This window comes from Phascolarctos cinereus, unplaced genomic scaffold, assembly GCF_003287225.1.
Source record: "Phascolarctos cinereus isolate Bilbo 61053 unplaced genomic scaffold, phaCin_HiC Scaffold_5;HRSCAF=322, whole genome shotgun sequence".
Classification (NCBI taxonomy): Eukaryota; Metazoa; Chordata; class Mammalia; order Diprotodontia; family Phascolarctidae; genus Phascolarctos; species Phascolarctos cinereus.
This window is the reverse complement of record NW_027555958.1, coordinates 249,203,394-249,220,523: the sequence shown is the minus strand read 5'-3', so window position 1 is coordinate 249,220,523 and position 17,130 is coordinate 249,203,394. Positions and strand designations below refer to the sequence as shown.

Sequence of the window (17,130 nt, the reverse complement as noted above, 5' to 3'; positions counted from 1 at the left end):
TATTCAGATTCTAGTAGGGAATAGTGTCTGGTAGGAAACAGGATAAAGTTGTGTTAGGCAAAGATTGTAGCTGTGCTATATCATAGATTCTCAGATTTAAAGCTGAAGATACAATAGAGACCATGATAAGACTAATTTCTACCAGGATTTTTTTTAGGGTTCCCTTGTCCTTAGAGATGAGAGGGGGAGCAGATATCCTAGGACCAGACTCAACTTTTCCCACCAAAGAATACTTTCCCCTGAAAGTCAACGAAGCTATGCCCAGGACCTGAATGGTACTTTCTTTCCTTGATTCAGCCTCCTAGTAGCTTCTAGCTATATTGCCAGCTTCTTTATTTCATTTTATTTTTTTGAAATTCAAAGAGTATTTTTATTTAGTACTTTTTAAAAGTATTTTAGTATTTAATATTTTTGTCAGGAAAATCAAGAGAAGTCCTGTTTGTTTTTGTTTTTCCTTTTTTTCAAAATTTATTTATACTTTTATTTTTAGTTTTCAACATTCACTTCCACAAGATTTTGAGTTCCAAATTTTCCCTTCATCCTTTCCCACCCCTCATTTATTCTATTTTCTCTTTTGACCCTGTCCTCCTCAGAAGTGTTTGCTTCTGATTACCCCCTTTCTCAATCTGCCCTCTCCTCTATCATCCTCCTGTTCTCTTGTCCCCTTCCCCCACTATTTTCCTGTAGGGTATGATATATTTCCATACCCAATTGAGTGTGTATGTTATTCCCTCCTTAAGCCAAATCCTATGTGAATAAGATTCACTCTGTTCCTGGCCTGTGCTCTGGTCTATGAGTAACCACGAGCACTCTTTTCTGCCATGGAACTGTGAGGAAGATTTTCTCTCACCACCACTACAAGCTCCACCATGCCAGTGCTCCTCTTCTGTCTCCTAATCTGCCCTGCCTTCTATCTCCCCCCCCACCTTCTCTTATCCCCTTCCCCTTCAATTTTCCTGTAAGGCAGGATAGACTTCTATACCCCATTGCCTACATATCTTATTTCCCAGTTGCATTTAAAAAATTCTTTAAAACATTTATTTTTAAAACTTTGAGTTTCAAATTTTCTCCCTTTCTCCCTCCCTACCCACCCTCACTGAGAAGGCAAGCAACTCAATGCAGGTTATACATATGTAGTCATGCAAAACACTTCCATAGTAGACATGTTGTGAAAAACTAAGTCTATTACCCTTAATCCTATCCCCCCCATTTATTCTATTTTTCTTTTGACCCTGTCCCTCCTTAGAAATGTTTGCTTCTGAAATCTCCTCCTCCAATCTGCCCTCCACTCTATCATCCTCCTGCTCTCTTGTCCCCTTCCCCCCTCCCTATTTTCCTGTAGGGTAAGATAGATTTACATGCCCAATTGAGTGTGTATGTTATTCCCTCCTTAAGCCAAATCCTATGAGAATAAGATTCACTCATTCCCTCTCACTTCTCCCATTTCCACTCCATTGTAAAAGCCTTTTCTTGTCTGTTTTATGTGAGATAATTTACACCATTCTACCTTTCCCTTTCTCCTTCTCCCAGTATAATCCTCTCTCACCCTTTAATTTTATTCTTCAGATATCACCCGTTCATCTTCAACTCAGTCTATGCCATCTCTCTCTCTCTCTCTCTCTCTCTCTCTCTCTCTATATATATATATATATATATATATATATACATACATATATATATATACATATATACATGTATATATATGTATATATGTGTATATATATGTATGTATATATATATATATATATATATATATATATATATATATATATATATATATGTATACATACATATAATTTTTTCCCTCCAACTACCCTAATACTGACAAAGGTCTCATGAGTTACAAATATCGTCTTTCCATGCAGGAATGTAAACAGTTCAAACTTCATAAGTCCATTATGATTTTTCTTTCCTGTTTACCCTTTCATGTTTCTCTGAAGTCTTGTATTTGAAAGTCAAAATTTCTATTCAGCTTTGGTCTTTTCATCAAGAATGCTTGAAAGTCTTCTATTTCACTGAATGTCCACTCTTTTCCCCAGAGGATTATACTCAGTTTTGCTGGGTAGGTGATTCTTGGTTGTAATCCTATCTCTTTTGGCTTCCAGAATATTATATTCCAAGCCCTCTGGTGCCTTAATGTAGAAGCTGCTAAATCTCGTGTTATCTTTATTGTGTTTCCACAATACTTGAATTGTTTCTTTCTGTCTGCTTGCATATATTGCCAGCTTCTTGGTCACCTAAGGGCAGAAAAATCTCATGCAAATGTAGTTCAAGTCTATCACACTTTGTGGATACTTAGAGACCACATTCCCTGCTACCACATATGATGTAGTGGCTAACTAGCCACTTTTCCATAAGATTGGAAAGGAAGGCCAGATTTACCACACTTACAGATAAGTGCTATTACTCTTCTAATTTGTTTATGATGTGATCTTTTATATTTAAATCATGTATCCATTTGGATTTGTTATGGTACATGACATAAAATGCTGGTTTAAACTTAATCTCTAAATGACTCTTTTCCAGTTTTCTCACCATTTTTTGTCCAACTGTGAATTATTATACCACTTATTGTGATCTTTGGATTTATTAGACAACACACTACTGTGTTTCTTTGTTTCTTTACCTTGTGTACCTAATCTGTTTCAATGGCTGATTTTTTTTCTATTTTTTTTAGTTAAGTACCAAGGAATGTTAATGATTACTATTGCCTAGAATTATTTGAGATGTGGAACTACTAATTATATTAAACAGCTGTGTCATTGTCCATTATGCTTTTAACATTTGGATATTTTCTCCTTTTATCTGCTTTAAGCTAATCACTTTTTTTGCCTTTTCTAAGATTGTCATTTCAACCCTTTTTTGAGGTCACATAAAATTTAATAGATTTTCTCCAGTCACTTATTTGTCTATTTTTGTGTCAAATGAATTTCCTTTTTTTAAATTGTCATTTTTAAATTTTAAACATTCTTTTTAAAAAATTTGAGTTTTAAATTCTCTCCTCCCCACACCTTCACACCCATTTAGAAGGCAAACAATATGATATAAATTATACGTGTGAAATAATGCAAAACATATTTTCATATTCACCACATTCCCCCCAAAAGAAAAAGAAATAAAGTTAGAAAATTATACTTCAATTTGTATTCAGAGTTTTTTTCTCTCTCTCTGTAGGTGGATATCACTTTTTCATTATAAGCCCTTTGGCATTGTCTTGGATAATTGTACTGAGAATAGTCAAGTCTATTACAGTTTGTTCATCATTAAAACATTGCCATTTCTGTGCTCAACAATCTCCTGGTTATTCTCACTTTGCTTTGCCTAAGTTCTTGCCATTTTTTTCCCCCTGAATCTTCTTATTTGTCATTTCTTATAGCACAATAATGCTTTATCACAATCATATGTCACAACTTATTCTGCCATTCCACAATTGATTTCCAATTTATCGTCACCATAAAAAGACCTGCTATAAATGTTTTTGCATTTATATCTTTTTTTCATTTTTCTTTGATTTCTTTGGGAATCAGACTTAATAATGGCCTTGCTCGGTCAAATGACATGCACTGGTTTATATCCCTTTGGGCACAGTTCCAAATTGTCATCCAGAGTGGTTGGACAGTTCACTACTCTACCAGCAATTCATTATTTTTTCTTCATCCTCTCCAGCATTTGTCATTTCTGATAAATGTGAGTTGTTACCACAGAGCTATTTTAATTTGCCTTTCTCTAATCAATAGTGATTTAGATCATTTTTTTCTATTTTAAAATCATATTATTTTTCTTTAAATTATTTAGTAAATAGTATTTAACAAGCTGATAAGATTGTCTGATAAACAAGAAAATGTCCAAATATACCCCTTGATAAGATTCAAATGATAGTATGAGAATTAGTCACATACCAGACTGAGGGGTGACCTACAAGTTAAGTTGGTCTATCTATGCAAACATTACTACAAAAATATCTAAAAGCAATCTTTAGGAGGAGAGAGCACCAACAGCTTGGAGGTAGGGGGAGGTGAGGAAATCTTTGTGAGAAGATGACACTAAATCTGGGTTTTGGAGAAAGCTAGGTTTCTTAATTTAAAGAAGAGGAAGGATTAGAGTATTTTTTTCATATGACTGTAGTGCATTGATTTCTTCTTCTGAAAAGTGCCTGTTTTTATCTTTTGAGAATTTATCAATTAGGAAATGGCTCTTTTTAAAAATAAATTTGAATCAGTTTTCTGCTCAATACATATTTGAGAAATGAGTCCTTTGTCAGAGAAACTTACTTGAAAATTTTTTGGTATTGTTTCATCGTTTATAGTACCTTTTAGAAAAATGTAGTTTTCCTGATTATCTCTTTTAATTAGGTCTAGTTTTGTTTTTGTTTTGTCTGAAATCGTGATAGCTACCCTTGCCTTTTATACTTCAGCTGAAGCATATTAGATTCTGTCCAAGCCCTTTATTTTAACTCAGTGAATGTCTTTTGGTATCAAGTGTGTGTCTTGTAACCAACATACTAAATCATTTTGCTGTTTCCATTTTATGGGTGAACTTAACCCATTCACATTCACAGTTGTGATGAATAATTGTATATTTCCCTGTATCCTATTATCTTCTGTTTCTACCTTTCTCTCTCTTTTTGTCCTGTCCCTCCTAAAAAATTAATTTTGTTTCTAGCCACAGCTTTCCTTAATCCCCTCTCCTTTTTATCACCCCCACCTTTTCTCAATTTCCTCCATTCTTCCTCTCCCTTCTCCTTTCTCCCAATGCATACTGCTATCTCACCCCTTCACTTTTTTGGATATTATTACAGCATAATCAACTCACATTTATGTCCTCCATCTATGTAAACGCCTTTTACTTGTCCTAATAGTGATAAAGTTATTAGGAGTCACATATATCATTTTCCCACACAGGAATGCAAACAGTTTGACTTTATTGAGTCCCTTATAGTTATTCTTTCATGTTTACCGTTGGATGCTTCTCTTGAGTCTTGTTTCTAAATGTCATTTTTTAAATTATTGCTATTCAGTTGTGATCTTTTCATCATGAATGCTTGAAAGTCATCAATTTCATTAAATGTTCACTTTTCCCCCGAAGTATAATACTCAGTTTTGCTGGATTGTTTTGTTTGTTGTTGTTTCTGCTATTGTTGTTGTAACACTAGCTTCTTTGCCTTCTGAAATATTATATTCCAAGCCCTCCACAACTTTAATCTGGAAGCTGTTAAATCTTGTGTGATTCTGACTGTGGTTCCGCAATATTTGAATTGTTTCTGCCTGGCTGCTTGAAGTATTTTCTCTTTGACGTGAAAGGGCTGAATTTAGCTATAATATTTCTGAGAGTTTACATTTTGAGATATCTTTCAGGTAGTGATTAGTGGATTCTTTCAATTTCTATTTTATCCTATAGATCTAACATATCAGTACAATTTTCCTTAGTAATTTCTTGAAACATGATACATACGCTTCTTTTTAAAATCTTGGTTCACTAGTAATTGTTAAAGTATCTGTCCTTGGTCTATTTTCCTGGTCAGTTTTTTTTTTCATTGAGCTATATCACATTTTCTTCTATTTTTTCATTCTTTGATTCTGATTTATTGTTTCTTTACATCTTGTGGAACCATTACCTTCCACTTGCCCAATTCTAAATTTTAAACAGTTATGTTCTTTAGTGAAATTTTGTTCCTCTTTTTTCTGTTTGACCAACTCTATTTATCTATAAGGAGATTTTTTTTTCCCTTCAATGAATTTTTCTACCTGCTTTTCCATTTGGCCTGTTCTGCTTTTTAAAAAGTTCTTCTTCAGTGAATTTCCGTGCCACTTTTACTTTTAGGCCTATTCTGTTTTTTAAGGTATTTCTTCAGTATTTTTTGTACCTCTTTTAACAAGTTATTAATTTTCTTTTCATAATTTTCTTGCAGCACTCACAATGTTCCCAATTTTTCCTCTATCACATCTCTCTCTTAAGTTAGCATTTTTCTTTGAGTTTTTTTTTGGGGTAGCTATTTTTTCATTGTTGTGCTCTTCTGAGTTTACATCTTGGTCTTCTTTGCCACCATAGTAGCTTTTTTGGTCAAATTCTCTTTTTTTGTTGTTTTCTAATTTTTCCAGCCTATTTCATGACTTTAAATTTTTTTTGAAGGTTGAGTTCCAGTTACTCAGGCTTTTTTTTTCCTTTTTTGGTACTGCTTTTTTTTTTTAGAACTGCTTCGGGAGGTATGAAAACTTTTGGTCTTTCCAAGGTGGTATGATCCTGGGAGAGTTATGTTCACTGCTCTTCTTGTCTGCACTTTGTTCTTTACCAAGTAAAGACCTCTGCTCCCCTATAGCTGCGAATACTTGTGCTCCTTTTTGCCTTGAACTATGACCAGGATCCCTGTTCCCTTGTGACTGACCAGCAGCGTACCTCTCCACCATTGAAACTGTGACTTAGGACTGTGTACGAACAATAGAGTTGTCAATCAGCACCAACTATACCCAGTGCTAGTAAAGGGCCCCCTGTTATCTCTTTCTGACCAATTGTCTTACTGCCTCTGGTCTGAGAATTCCAGAAGCTGCTGCACCACCTCATGTATAGACTTTGGACAGTCTCTACCCTGGTATTACAGACTTTTCCTATTAATCTTTTAAATCTTCTTAGGTAGGAAAAATGTCTCACTTCAACCTTCCTTTTTTTTTGGCTTTGCCTCTTCAAAATTTGAATTGAGGCATTGTTTTTAAATTGTATGGAGGAGAATCTTGGGAAAATTCAGTTGGGAGGCTGCCCCTAATCTGCCATTTTTGCTTCACCTTAAGTGTGTTTCTTATAAGCAACACATTGCTGGATTTTTTACTCAGTAAATTGGCTAACATCATTTTATGAATTTGTTCTTCCCATTAATATAAATTATTATTTTTATTTGTGTGTTTCCTTCAATAATTATTTTTTTTCCTTTTCCTTTTTTTTTTTTGTTCTCTGCTCTCCTCTTCACAAAGAAAAGCATTACAAGAGGTGGGTGTTAAATATTGAAGACAGAGAGAGAGAGAGAGAGAGAGAGAGAGAGAGAGAGAGAGAGAGATAAATTCAATATTTTCATCATCATTTTGTCTTTTCCATTTTCTCAGATGCATTTAACTGCTTCTGTTTCTTTTCACTCCTATATTTATGTTTCAGATGGTCTACTTAACTCTGGTATCTTCATCCAAAATACTTCGAAACCCTGTATTTCATTTGTAATAATTGTTTGGATGGGTTTCCAGGGTTATATTATGCTAAATATCTACTGGGAAAGCAGTTCAAACCATCTCTTAGTATTTTGGGTTTGTACTCTAGGCTCATTTTCCTAGCCAAAACTCCTACACCAAGTTAAACAATATTTCACATGCATGAACCTTCCCACTCTGCAAAAGAGTGAGGGTGGCCATGTTTTCTTACTTCTCTTGAGACCATACTTTCTTTTTGTAACTTTTCAACATTCACTTCTGATTAATTTGTGGTTGTTCATTCCATTTACATCGTATATATTGTTTTCTAGCTTCTGCTTAATGCACCCTACATTAGATGACATAAATCTTTTCATACTTCTCTGTGCTTATCACATTCATCATGTCTGATAGCACATTAATATTACGTATGTATATGTATCATAATTTGCTTAACAATAAAAATTTTCTATCAAGAAAAAGAACTGTTATAAATATTCAACTGTATATGGGAATATTCTTATCATCAATGATCTCTTCATGGTATATTTCTAGTAGTGGTATCTCTGTGACAAAAGAGGACAATTTTGTCACTTTATTTACATTGTTAAAAATTACTTTACAAAATAGTTGTACATATTCATAGCTTCACCAATGATGAACTAATGTGGTTATTTCCCCCTAACTAACTCAGTTTTAATTATTACCATCTTTTGCCATCTTCATGAATTTGTAGGATGTGAAGTGAAACCTTGGAGTTGTTTTGATTTATATTTTTTTCTTATTAGTGGTTGCTAGTAGTTGGCCATTTTCCTTTCTATGTTCACTTTGACTTCTGGACAAATCTAGGTACTATTTATTTATAATATCTGGAAATATCACAACCAGGATATTTAAATGTTTATTGTTTTAAAGGGTATATTTTTTAATTATTTCTTCCTTCTTATTTTCTAGGTCATTTGATTAAAATAACAGATACTTTACATTTCGTTCCTTTTGTAAACTTTAGATTTTGTCTAACATTTCTTCTTGTTTTTGGAGTCATTGAGTTATATTTTCTCCTTTCTAATTTTCATGATGTCTGTTACTTGAATAAATTATCCCACAAAGCATTATGGTATAAGAACCAAGCCCTGGAGTCAGGAAGACTTTCTTTAACTTACTAAGCTTTGTGACCTTAGGCAAGTTATTTAATCACTTAGTTTTCTCGTATATGAAATGGGTAGCTTGAACTTTATGACCTCTAGGATCCATTCCTCCTCTAAATCTATGATGCTATTCACTCTTTCAAATTATTTCCTCCAGAATGTTTTTATATAATTCCATACTGTGCAGAAACCTTGTGTGCTATAATGTTTCTTCTGCAAGGAACAAGAGTTATCCATGAGACAATCTTAAAAGTGGTACTGCCCTAGAAGTTCACATTTTCAATTTAAAACCTAGATTCCAGGAACATGTCATCTAGAGAATTCAGATCCTTCCTCGTCTGAATAGATGTTTGGTGTTTAAGAAGTCATGACACTGAGTTTTCTTCTCAGGCTATGTGAAAACACATCTCTTATAGCTGTTTGCTTCTGCCCTAAGTCACCACTGTCAGTGGAAGTTGGAGGGTAGAAGGTGAAAGAAAGCCCCTCTTCCCCTTGATGATTAAGAACTGCAATTCTCAATATGACAGTGAGTCCTTAAGAGCTCAGAACTGAATTCAAAGAGTTTACTGACTCAGAGTGGTGCCAGCCTTTTTAAAAAACCTTGTAGAGCCATGGCTAATTCTGTAAACCAATCAGTAGACTTCTTCTACATCCCACCACATGCCTTCATTAAATAACTAAGTCCTCATAAAGTTATCGGCTTTATTACTTTACACTTTATTATCAGTATATGAAGACCCTTGACAGAATATTTTTTGTATATTATTAAATTGTTTAGGAATACTCCCTAATTTGATCAGAAAATTCCCTGCTTTCCCTGGGTGAAGATACTAATATTTTATAGAATCAGGTTGGATAGGCCTCTTGTAGAAGGTGATACTTAAACTGAATTTTAAAGGAAATTAAAGATTCTATAAGGTAGAAATGATTAGTGAGTGCATACCAGGCAACAGGGATAAAGTATACAGACACTTAGACTGGAGCTAGAAATTTAATGCATGAGAGTGACACAAACATAGGTCATATGTATAATTAGTTGGTATGATTGTTGCTGCATTAGCAATATGATCTTATAATGACTCATCTCTAGCCTTAGGTAGGCATTTAGAAAGTCAAGGCATCATGTTTATAGCAACCAGTAAAGGAGTATATTTTATAATTTTTCCAAGTAGGTGGTATTTTATTTCAGCCATCAAAAAAGTGGTCCTGTCAAAGCCCCTGAGATGTATATGCAAAAGACTATGTCTACATACATGTACAGAGAAAACCTTTCAAGAAATTGGTTTCAAAAGGCTAAGCAGGAAAGAAACTTTCATTGACCTGAGTTCTAAAGGAATACAAGGCATGATATAAAATCATTGCTCAGGATCAATTAATCAATCAACAAAGCAATTATTAAGTCAGTGTTATATAGCTGATATTGTGGGAGGTAAAGCCAGTGATATTAGACTGGATCTCAGGGGACAGACTAGGGTTGACACCAAAGAAATGGTCATCTTTTGTCTAGGGATGTTACTCAAGCCCATGGAATTTGATAAGATCATATAGATAAGCCAAGGACAGAATTTGGGACTACAACAACAGGTAAGTGAGTGAGATATGGATTTTATCCAGCAAAGGAGACTGAGAAGGAGGGACCATATGGGAAAGAGCACCACCAAGAGAGAATGGTGTCATCAAACCCTGATTGGAGAAAGTAATCAATAGTGTCAAATGCTATAGATTTCTCAAGATGGATAGAATAATTTATAACTGTAGAAGTCCCATCCCTACTATTTGGGAAATTTTCTAGCTCAATACTCATCCTTTAGGTTGATAATATACTTGTCTTGCCACATGGTTTATTCATTAAAAATTAATAAAATTGCAAATTAGCTGCTAGTGAATTCCCTCTTGCCTAGCACTTTACTAAGCATTTTTTTCAAATCTTACTCCATTCCAATAGGTCACATTAAGTGAGTCACAGTTTTACTTCACTTTTTTTATACTCTGCTTTTAGTTCAGGTCCTGTTGTACATTAAATATTTAAATGCTTGTTGACTGACTGAAAGGGGGGGAAAGGGAATACTCCAGAACTGAACACTGGGCCTGACATGAAAAGGAAAAAGCAATGAAATGAAGTAAAGTTTAGGAGACTGGATAGATTTATTAGCCTTCTAACCAACCACTGAGGGTTTTTGGAATGGGCCAGGCTTGGCTTTCTATAAGCTCATCTCTGAATGACTGCTCTAGTTTATTATTGGATCCAGCTCTTTTGGGTCAGTTCCTAGTATGATCTTGGTCAGGCACTGGGCTAGGCATTGGAGATTCAAAGGAAAAAAAATAATTAAACAATTTCTGTCCTTAAGGAGTTTATGTTCTATTGGTGGAGGCAAACAAGTCATTTTTAAGAATATACAAAATAGGTGCAAGGTAATTGGGGTGGGGAGTGCACTAGCAGCTGAGAGGATCAAGAAAAGTCTCTCCTGAAATGTTGGACATTATCTAAATTTTGGAGAAAGCTACAGATTCCTGATTTCAAGTCTTGCATATGACACCTCCTGTGTGACCCTGTGCAAATCACTTAAATTCTCAGAGACCTAAATTTCAGAAAAATTGCTAGTCTGAGTTAGTTGAAGAGATTCTCTACTTGGTGCTCCCACCACTGCTGAAATCATAGGTTCAGATCCCCTCACCACTCCAAAAAAGTAATGGAATACACCAAATCATTTACACCATTGCCTTTGTCTTCCCTTGAGTTACTAGGGCTATTAAAACAATGTTTATTTGCCTTCATGTTGAAGCCTGGAGAAAAGAAATCTTTAAAGAATCTAATTTCCTTTTTAAAGGTTTTTCACATGGACAAAGAAATAGTTCTGTTTGGCCCAGAAAGCAAAACTGGGACCAGGAAATGGCAGCCACAGTGACAGTTATTAAGGAAGCAAATGCTAATAATTAGAAATGTCCAGGAATGAAATTAGCTTACCTGGGCATTCATGTACAGGACAAGAAACTTCTTGCCAGGGCTATGGTAAGGGAACTTTCTGCATCAGGCAGAAGTTTAAACATATGGCCCCTTTCCAGTCTCTGAGGTTCTGTGATTCTATAGTTTAATTATCATCCATTAGATTCACTGTCATATGCATAGAGATGCGAAGGGCATCTACATTTTGGTAGGACAATTGCATGAGTTGCGGATAACACTAAGCATCTGGACACTTAACCCATAGTCTTGGGATTCCCTCATACTTTCCAGAGGGTTGTGGAGAACACCAGCATGTGCTGAGTTCAAGGTACATCCTGCTTATATCACTACTCCCAAGTGAAGTTGTAGAAACTTCCTTTGCACTGGAAGCTCCACCTATACACTTCTTAACCTCGGGATCATAATTCTATGGCCTGGCATAATGGAAATATATCCAGCCCATGAGAAACAGTTTGTAAAACACTGAAAGAGCACTTTTTTTTTAACTTGGAGCTTCTTACACTTTGCTACATTCTATTTAATCAAGTCATCTTTGCAACAATCCAATGAAGTAGTTAGTTTGCTATTGTTATTTTAAGTGTAAAGAAACCAGAGAGACATTTCAAACACGAAAGGTCAATTGGCAAGGGTTACCTAGCGGTCATCTCATTACTCCTTCTGACCCCAAGCTGGACATGCTCATGGATCATGTATCACTTTGCTTGGAGTGGCAAGAGTGCCAGCAAAGCTTCCAGATAAACTCTGGAAGGATGAGAATAAAAAAAGGGGATTTCGGCATATATCTTTGAGATGGATAAAAATGTTGATTTTAGTTCTCTACATTTCTATTCCTCTTCCCAAACCTCCCACAAGTGACTTAAGTATACATTCTTTCAGAATATATCTAAAGAAATGTACACGAAGAGCAGAAGAAGGTGATGACCCACAGACATTGATAAATCCTAGTGTTTTCTCAGTGATGGTCAGCTATCTCAGAACCAGTGAAAGGAGGCAAGAAGAACCTGCTAGAGTTCTGGGCCATTGTAATTTCCTTTACAGATTTATTAATCCATTCTTTCTTGAGCTTTCTTTTATATTATTATTTCTGGAGATAGAATTAAAGTTTGGACTTGGAGATCATCCCTAAACCTGATTAGCCCTTGTCAGTCCCATAACCCTTCCCTAGCACTTTCTTCACAGCCTCTTTCACATCCTTGTTCCTCAGTGTATATATGAGTGGATTGACACTGGGTGTGACAATGGTATAGAAAAGGGTAAGGAATTTGCCTTGTTCCTGGGAGTAAGTGTTAGCTGGCTGGAGGTACATGTAGATAATAGTCCCATAGAAGAGTGATACCACAATAAGATGGGAGCTGCAGGTGTTAAAAGCCTTTCTCCGCCCAGCAGCTGACTTGATCCTCAGCACTGCGCGAGCAATATTTCCATAGGAGATGAGGATAAGGATAAGGGGAGCTAGGATAATAAAAATAGCCAATGCAAATGCCAAAGCCTCAAGGTCCATAGTGTCCACACAGGCCATGCCAATCAGTGCTGGCATTTCACAGAGAAAGTGGTCTACCCGCCGATGCCCACAACGGGGGAGCATAAGAGTCTGAGGCACCATGATAAGTGCATTGCCAAAGCCACTCAACCACGCGACTGAGGCCAGTTGTCCACAAAGTCTTGGGTGCATAATGACTGTGTAGTGCAATGGTTTACATACAGCAGCATAGCGATCAAAGGACATAACAGCCAAAAGGACACACTCTACCCCACCCAGTGCCAGAACAAAGTAGAGTTGAATGGCACAACCTAGGTAGGTGATGCTTTTATCTGGACCCCAGAGATTGTAGAGCATCTGTGGAATGGAGCCTGTTGTGAAGCACATGTCAAGGAAGGAGAGGTTGGCTAAAAAGAAGTACATTGGGGTATGGAGTCGTGAATCAAGGCAGAGAAGAAGATGATAGTCATGTTCCCCAGGATGGTCAAGAGGTAGAAGAATAGTACAATCACAAAAAGAATCATTTCCAGATGGGGTCGGTCTGAGAAGCCCACCAGGATAAATCCTTCTAAGAAGCTGTTGTTCTTTCTTTCCATAGCCTGGGATAAAACATCACCTGTTAGGGAAGACAAGTATCTCTGAAGGTCATGAAAAAGAATTAAGGTAGGTCCATCCTTAGAAGGCTCAGGGCATTTATTCAGTAGCTCCAGGAGGAATAGATTAAATCAGTCTGAAGTGCTAGAATATAAGTATTTGATGATCAATTATAACTCACAATCCTAATTACCTTTCCAGGTCTACAGAGCACAATGCACTCTTCAAAGCTGCACACTCATCAATCCAACGAAGATTCTCAATGGCCCACTGTTACTGATGAAAAGTGTCAAATTATCCCACCCCCATGTACATGGTTAAGCTTTCCACAAATATGTGTTATCCAGGATCTGTGAGTCAGAGAAGTAAGCTCCATTATACAATTCTTCTGTTCTGGACATGTGCATTAAAACATTAAGTACTGTGTCTCTGATTCTCTTGGCTTCCACCAAATGAATAGTGTAGTGGCTTTGCTCATATTAGATAACTTTGGTCATCAGGATATTTCCTGGTATGGGATAGGATAGCATCCCAGTTAACTTCTGGGAAACTCACTTAACCTCTTTGTGCTTAAAAATTAAGTTCATGCAGCTAGTGTATGTCAGATATGGAACTTGAATCAGATATTCTTGGCCTTAAGGCTGTCTCTCGAGCCATTATACCAAGGGGCAACTCAATTAATTTCTCACTGCTCCGGGTTACTCTCTACATGTTTCAGGGAAGGTACTGACTTGAGTTGAATGAGGTAATTTCCTTAATAAGGAATTCCTTACACCAGAAAAAAAAATAATAAATCTATTCGCAGCCCTGTTCCTAGTAAGAGTAAACTGATACCTATTTGAATGTCCAGATTTACAGACCATCTTCAACCATCTTCATCATTTTCTAATCTAAAGACTGGAACTCTAGCCATGGTCCAGTAGCCATACATTTAGTACTTCATAGTTTACAAAGTATTTTCCTAAAACAAACAAAAACCTCAGGGAACAAACTCACAAAAGTACTATTATTTCTTCTTTATAAATGATAAATGGAGGACTAAAGAGTCCTCACAAAAGTGAATTGATACTTTGCCACAAAATCACAGAATCCCAGAGTTAGAAGAGATTGCAAAGGCCATCTCACACCTGAAGATGGATACTCTTTAAAATGTATCTGACAAATCCCACAAATGTTTTGGGCTTACTCTATCAACTTGCATGGTTATCCCTTCAACCCAGAGGGGTGTTATCAGTCATTGTTCTCTGAGAATATAACCTGCTGGTCCAGTGTGATTAGGAAGAGTGGTTCCAGAGAGGTCAACTATATACAAAAATCATAGAACTAGAAGAGACCTAAAAGATTTAATTTAATCCTCTCATTCTATAGATGATACATTGAGAGACAGGAAAATTAAAGTGATCACCCAAAGTCATGAACTTATTAATAATTTGAGGCAAGATTTTGATTCTTGGTCTTTTGACTCCTTAGTTAGTGCTCTTTTGCATATGTTGTGGTGACTCCACCCAGAAGCAACCCAGCATTTGCTCATAGAAATCTAATAACATAGGACACATGACCTTCCAAGAAGCCCATTCTACTTTGGTATAGTTCTAAGTACTAAGAAATAGTCCTTTATATCAAGTCTAAATTTGCTTGATTGTGATTTCCATTCATTGTTTCTAGTTCTATTCTTTGGAGCCAAACAGATCAAATACAATCCCTCTTCTATGTGATGGCTTTTCAAATATTTGAGGATAGTGACCACATCCCCATAAATCTATTCTTCGTCAAACTAAACATCCCTAATTCCTGCAACAAATTTTTGTGTGGTGCACATTTGAAAACCTTCACCATTCCAACTGCTCTCCACTAGACCATTTTGCCCACAACAATCCCAAAATGTTGTTTTCAGATCTGAACATACCATATAATCAGACTGATCAGATGATAATATGATGGTATTATTGCCTACCTTGCCCTGGACCCTATGATACTCTTAGTGTTCTTTTGTACCAGCTATCTCCGTTCCTCAAATATTCTCCCTCCTAATCTTTGCCTTCTGAAGGAGGTATTTTCTGGTCTGCTAAGAAGCTAATTATTTCCCCTCTTAGGCTTCCTTCCTTCTATTCAGTATTCATTGTATATATACCAATTTGTATGTATATTGTCACCTCCATTAAAATGTATGCTTGTTTGAATATGAGGAGTATTTTTACTTCTTTTTTGCATTCTCTAAACTTAGCTCATTACCTGGCACATAGTAAGTCCTTAATAAATAAATGAATAAATAATGCATTTTGATTGATGGAGCTAAAAAATGCATTAGGTTTTTCTATCCATCTCACTGTTGACTAAAATACAGTAGTTCACAAAAAACTGATAGAGCTTTTCTTCAAACTACTGTCTAATCATATCTCCCCTCCTTATACTGATGAAATTGAGTTTTCAGAAGCCAAGTGTAAGACTTTACATTTATCATTGTTAAATTTTGTCTTATTATATTTGGCTTTCAGGTTCTAGCTCTTCTAGATCTTTTAAAAAAATCTTGATTCTGTCATCCAGTGTATTGGCTATGCCTTCTAGTTTTGTATCATCTGCAAATTTTCCATGCATATCAACCATGTTTTCATCTAGGTGATTGATAAAAATGATAAATAGCAAAGGTCTGTTGCTTACTCCCTGTGAAACATTGGAGGCATAATTTAATCTCCCCCGGGTTTCAATTTCCTCAACTGAAAAACAAGGGGGTTGAAACAGATGGCTTCCGATATTTCTTCAAGCCAAGTTGAGTGTAGACCTATTTCCAAAGTGACATAGAAGGATCAAGTCATTCAAACAAATATGGATTAGCTAATCCTGAAGTGTATCTTTTCTATAAGAATAGCCAATGAGACTTTATCAAAATCTTTGCTGACATCTACATAAACTAGAGATATAGAATTCTCCTGGTCTTAGCTAGTGAAAAATGCAAAATAATAATAATAGATAAATCTAACATGATCTAACTCTGATGAAGCCATGGTGGCTCTTTCTTATCACTTTTAAACCTCCTAGATTTTTTTTAAGCTATCACTTTAACCATCACATTATATATTTTTTCTTTTTTTCCCTAGGAATTCTAGGATTTCTAGGAATCAAAGTTAAACTTATTCTCCTATAATTTGCAGATTCCCTTCTCTTCTTCTTCTTCTTTTTTTTTTTTTTGAAAATCAGGATATTTGCCTTTCTGCTGTTTTTCTGCTCTTCTGGTAGCCAGGGTCTTTCAAAGATCACAGATGATTCAAGAATCACATCTAGTACTTAGCACAGTGCCTGACACACATAGGACATATTTAATAAGTGCTTGTTGTTGGAATGACATTAGGCAAGTTGTAAGGGCATTATAATTTATTTTTCTGTTTCTGGATACTTGCAGAAAAAATGTTGCATTTGGGCTCACAGAACATGGCTTAAAATACTAATTCTGCTAATTAATACTTATGTAACCTTGGGAAGTAATTTAAATTCTCTGTGATTCATTACCTCAGTCATAAATGATGATCATGACTAGTTCTTTACGATTCCTTTGAATCTTAAAACTATTATCCTATAGCCTTATGAATAAAAAAATAGCTTTTAGCTTTACAGTTACATAGTAATCACCTTAGCAAAAAATTAAATAGTAATAATGACAGTAATGGCATTTTAATAATATCTTGTAGCACTGAAGTAATTTTTTACTTTTTTTAAGGTCTAAAGACAAATTCCTCATCTGCAAATTGCCCCCTAAGGAGGCCTCTCTCTGTGTTTCTA

General features: G+C 35.6%; 1 protein-coding gene across 1 annotated transcript; it reads right to left on the bottom strand.

Annotated features, from left to right (window-relative positions):
* Positions 1–12,414: 12,414 nt before the first annotated feature.
* On the bottom strand, positions 12,415–13,367 carry LOC110202636 (putative olfactory receptor 2W6). Its single transcript, XM_020978868.1, is given in 2 exon segments — positions 12,415–13,211; positions 13,214–13,367. Coding segments are annotated over 2 exon segments (942 nt in total). The 5' UTR covers positions 13,359–13,367.
* Positions 13,368–17,130: the final 3,763 nt, after the last annotated feature.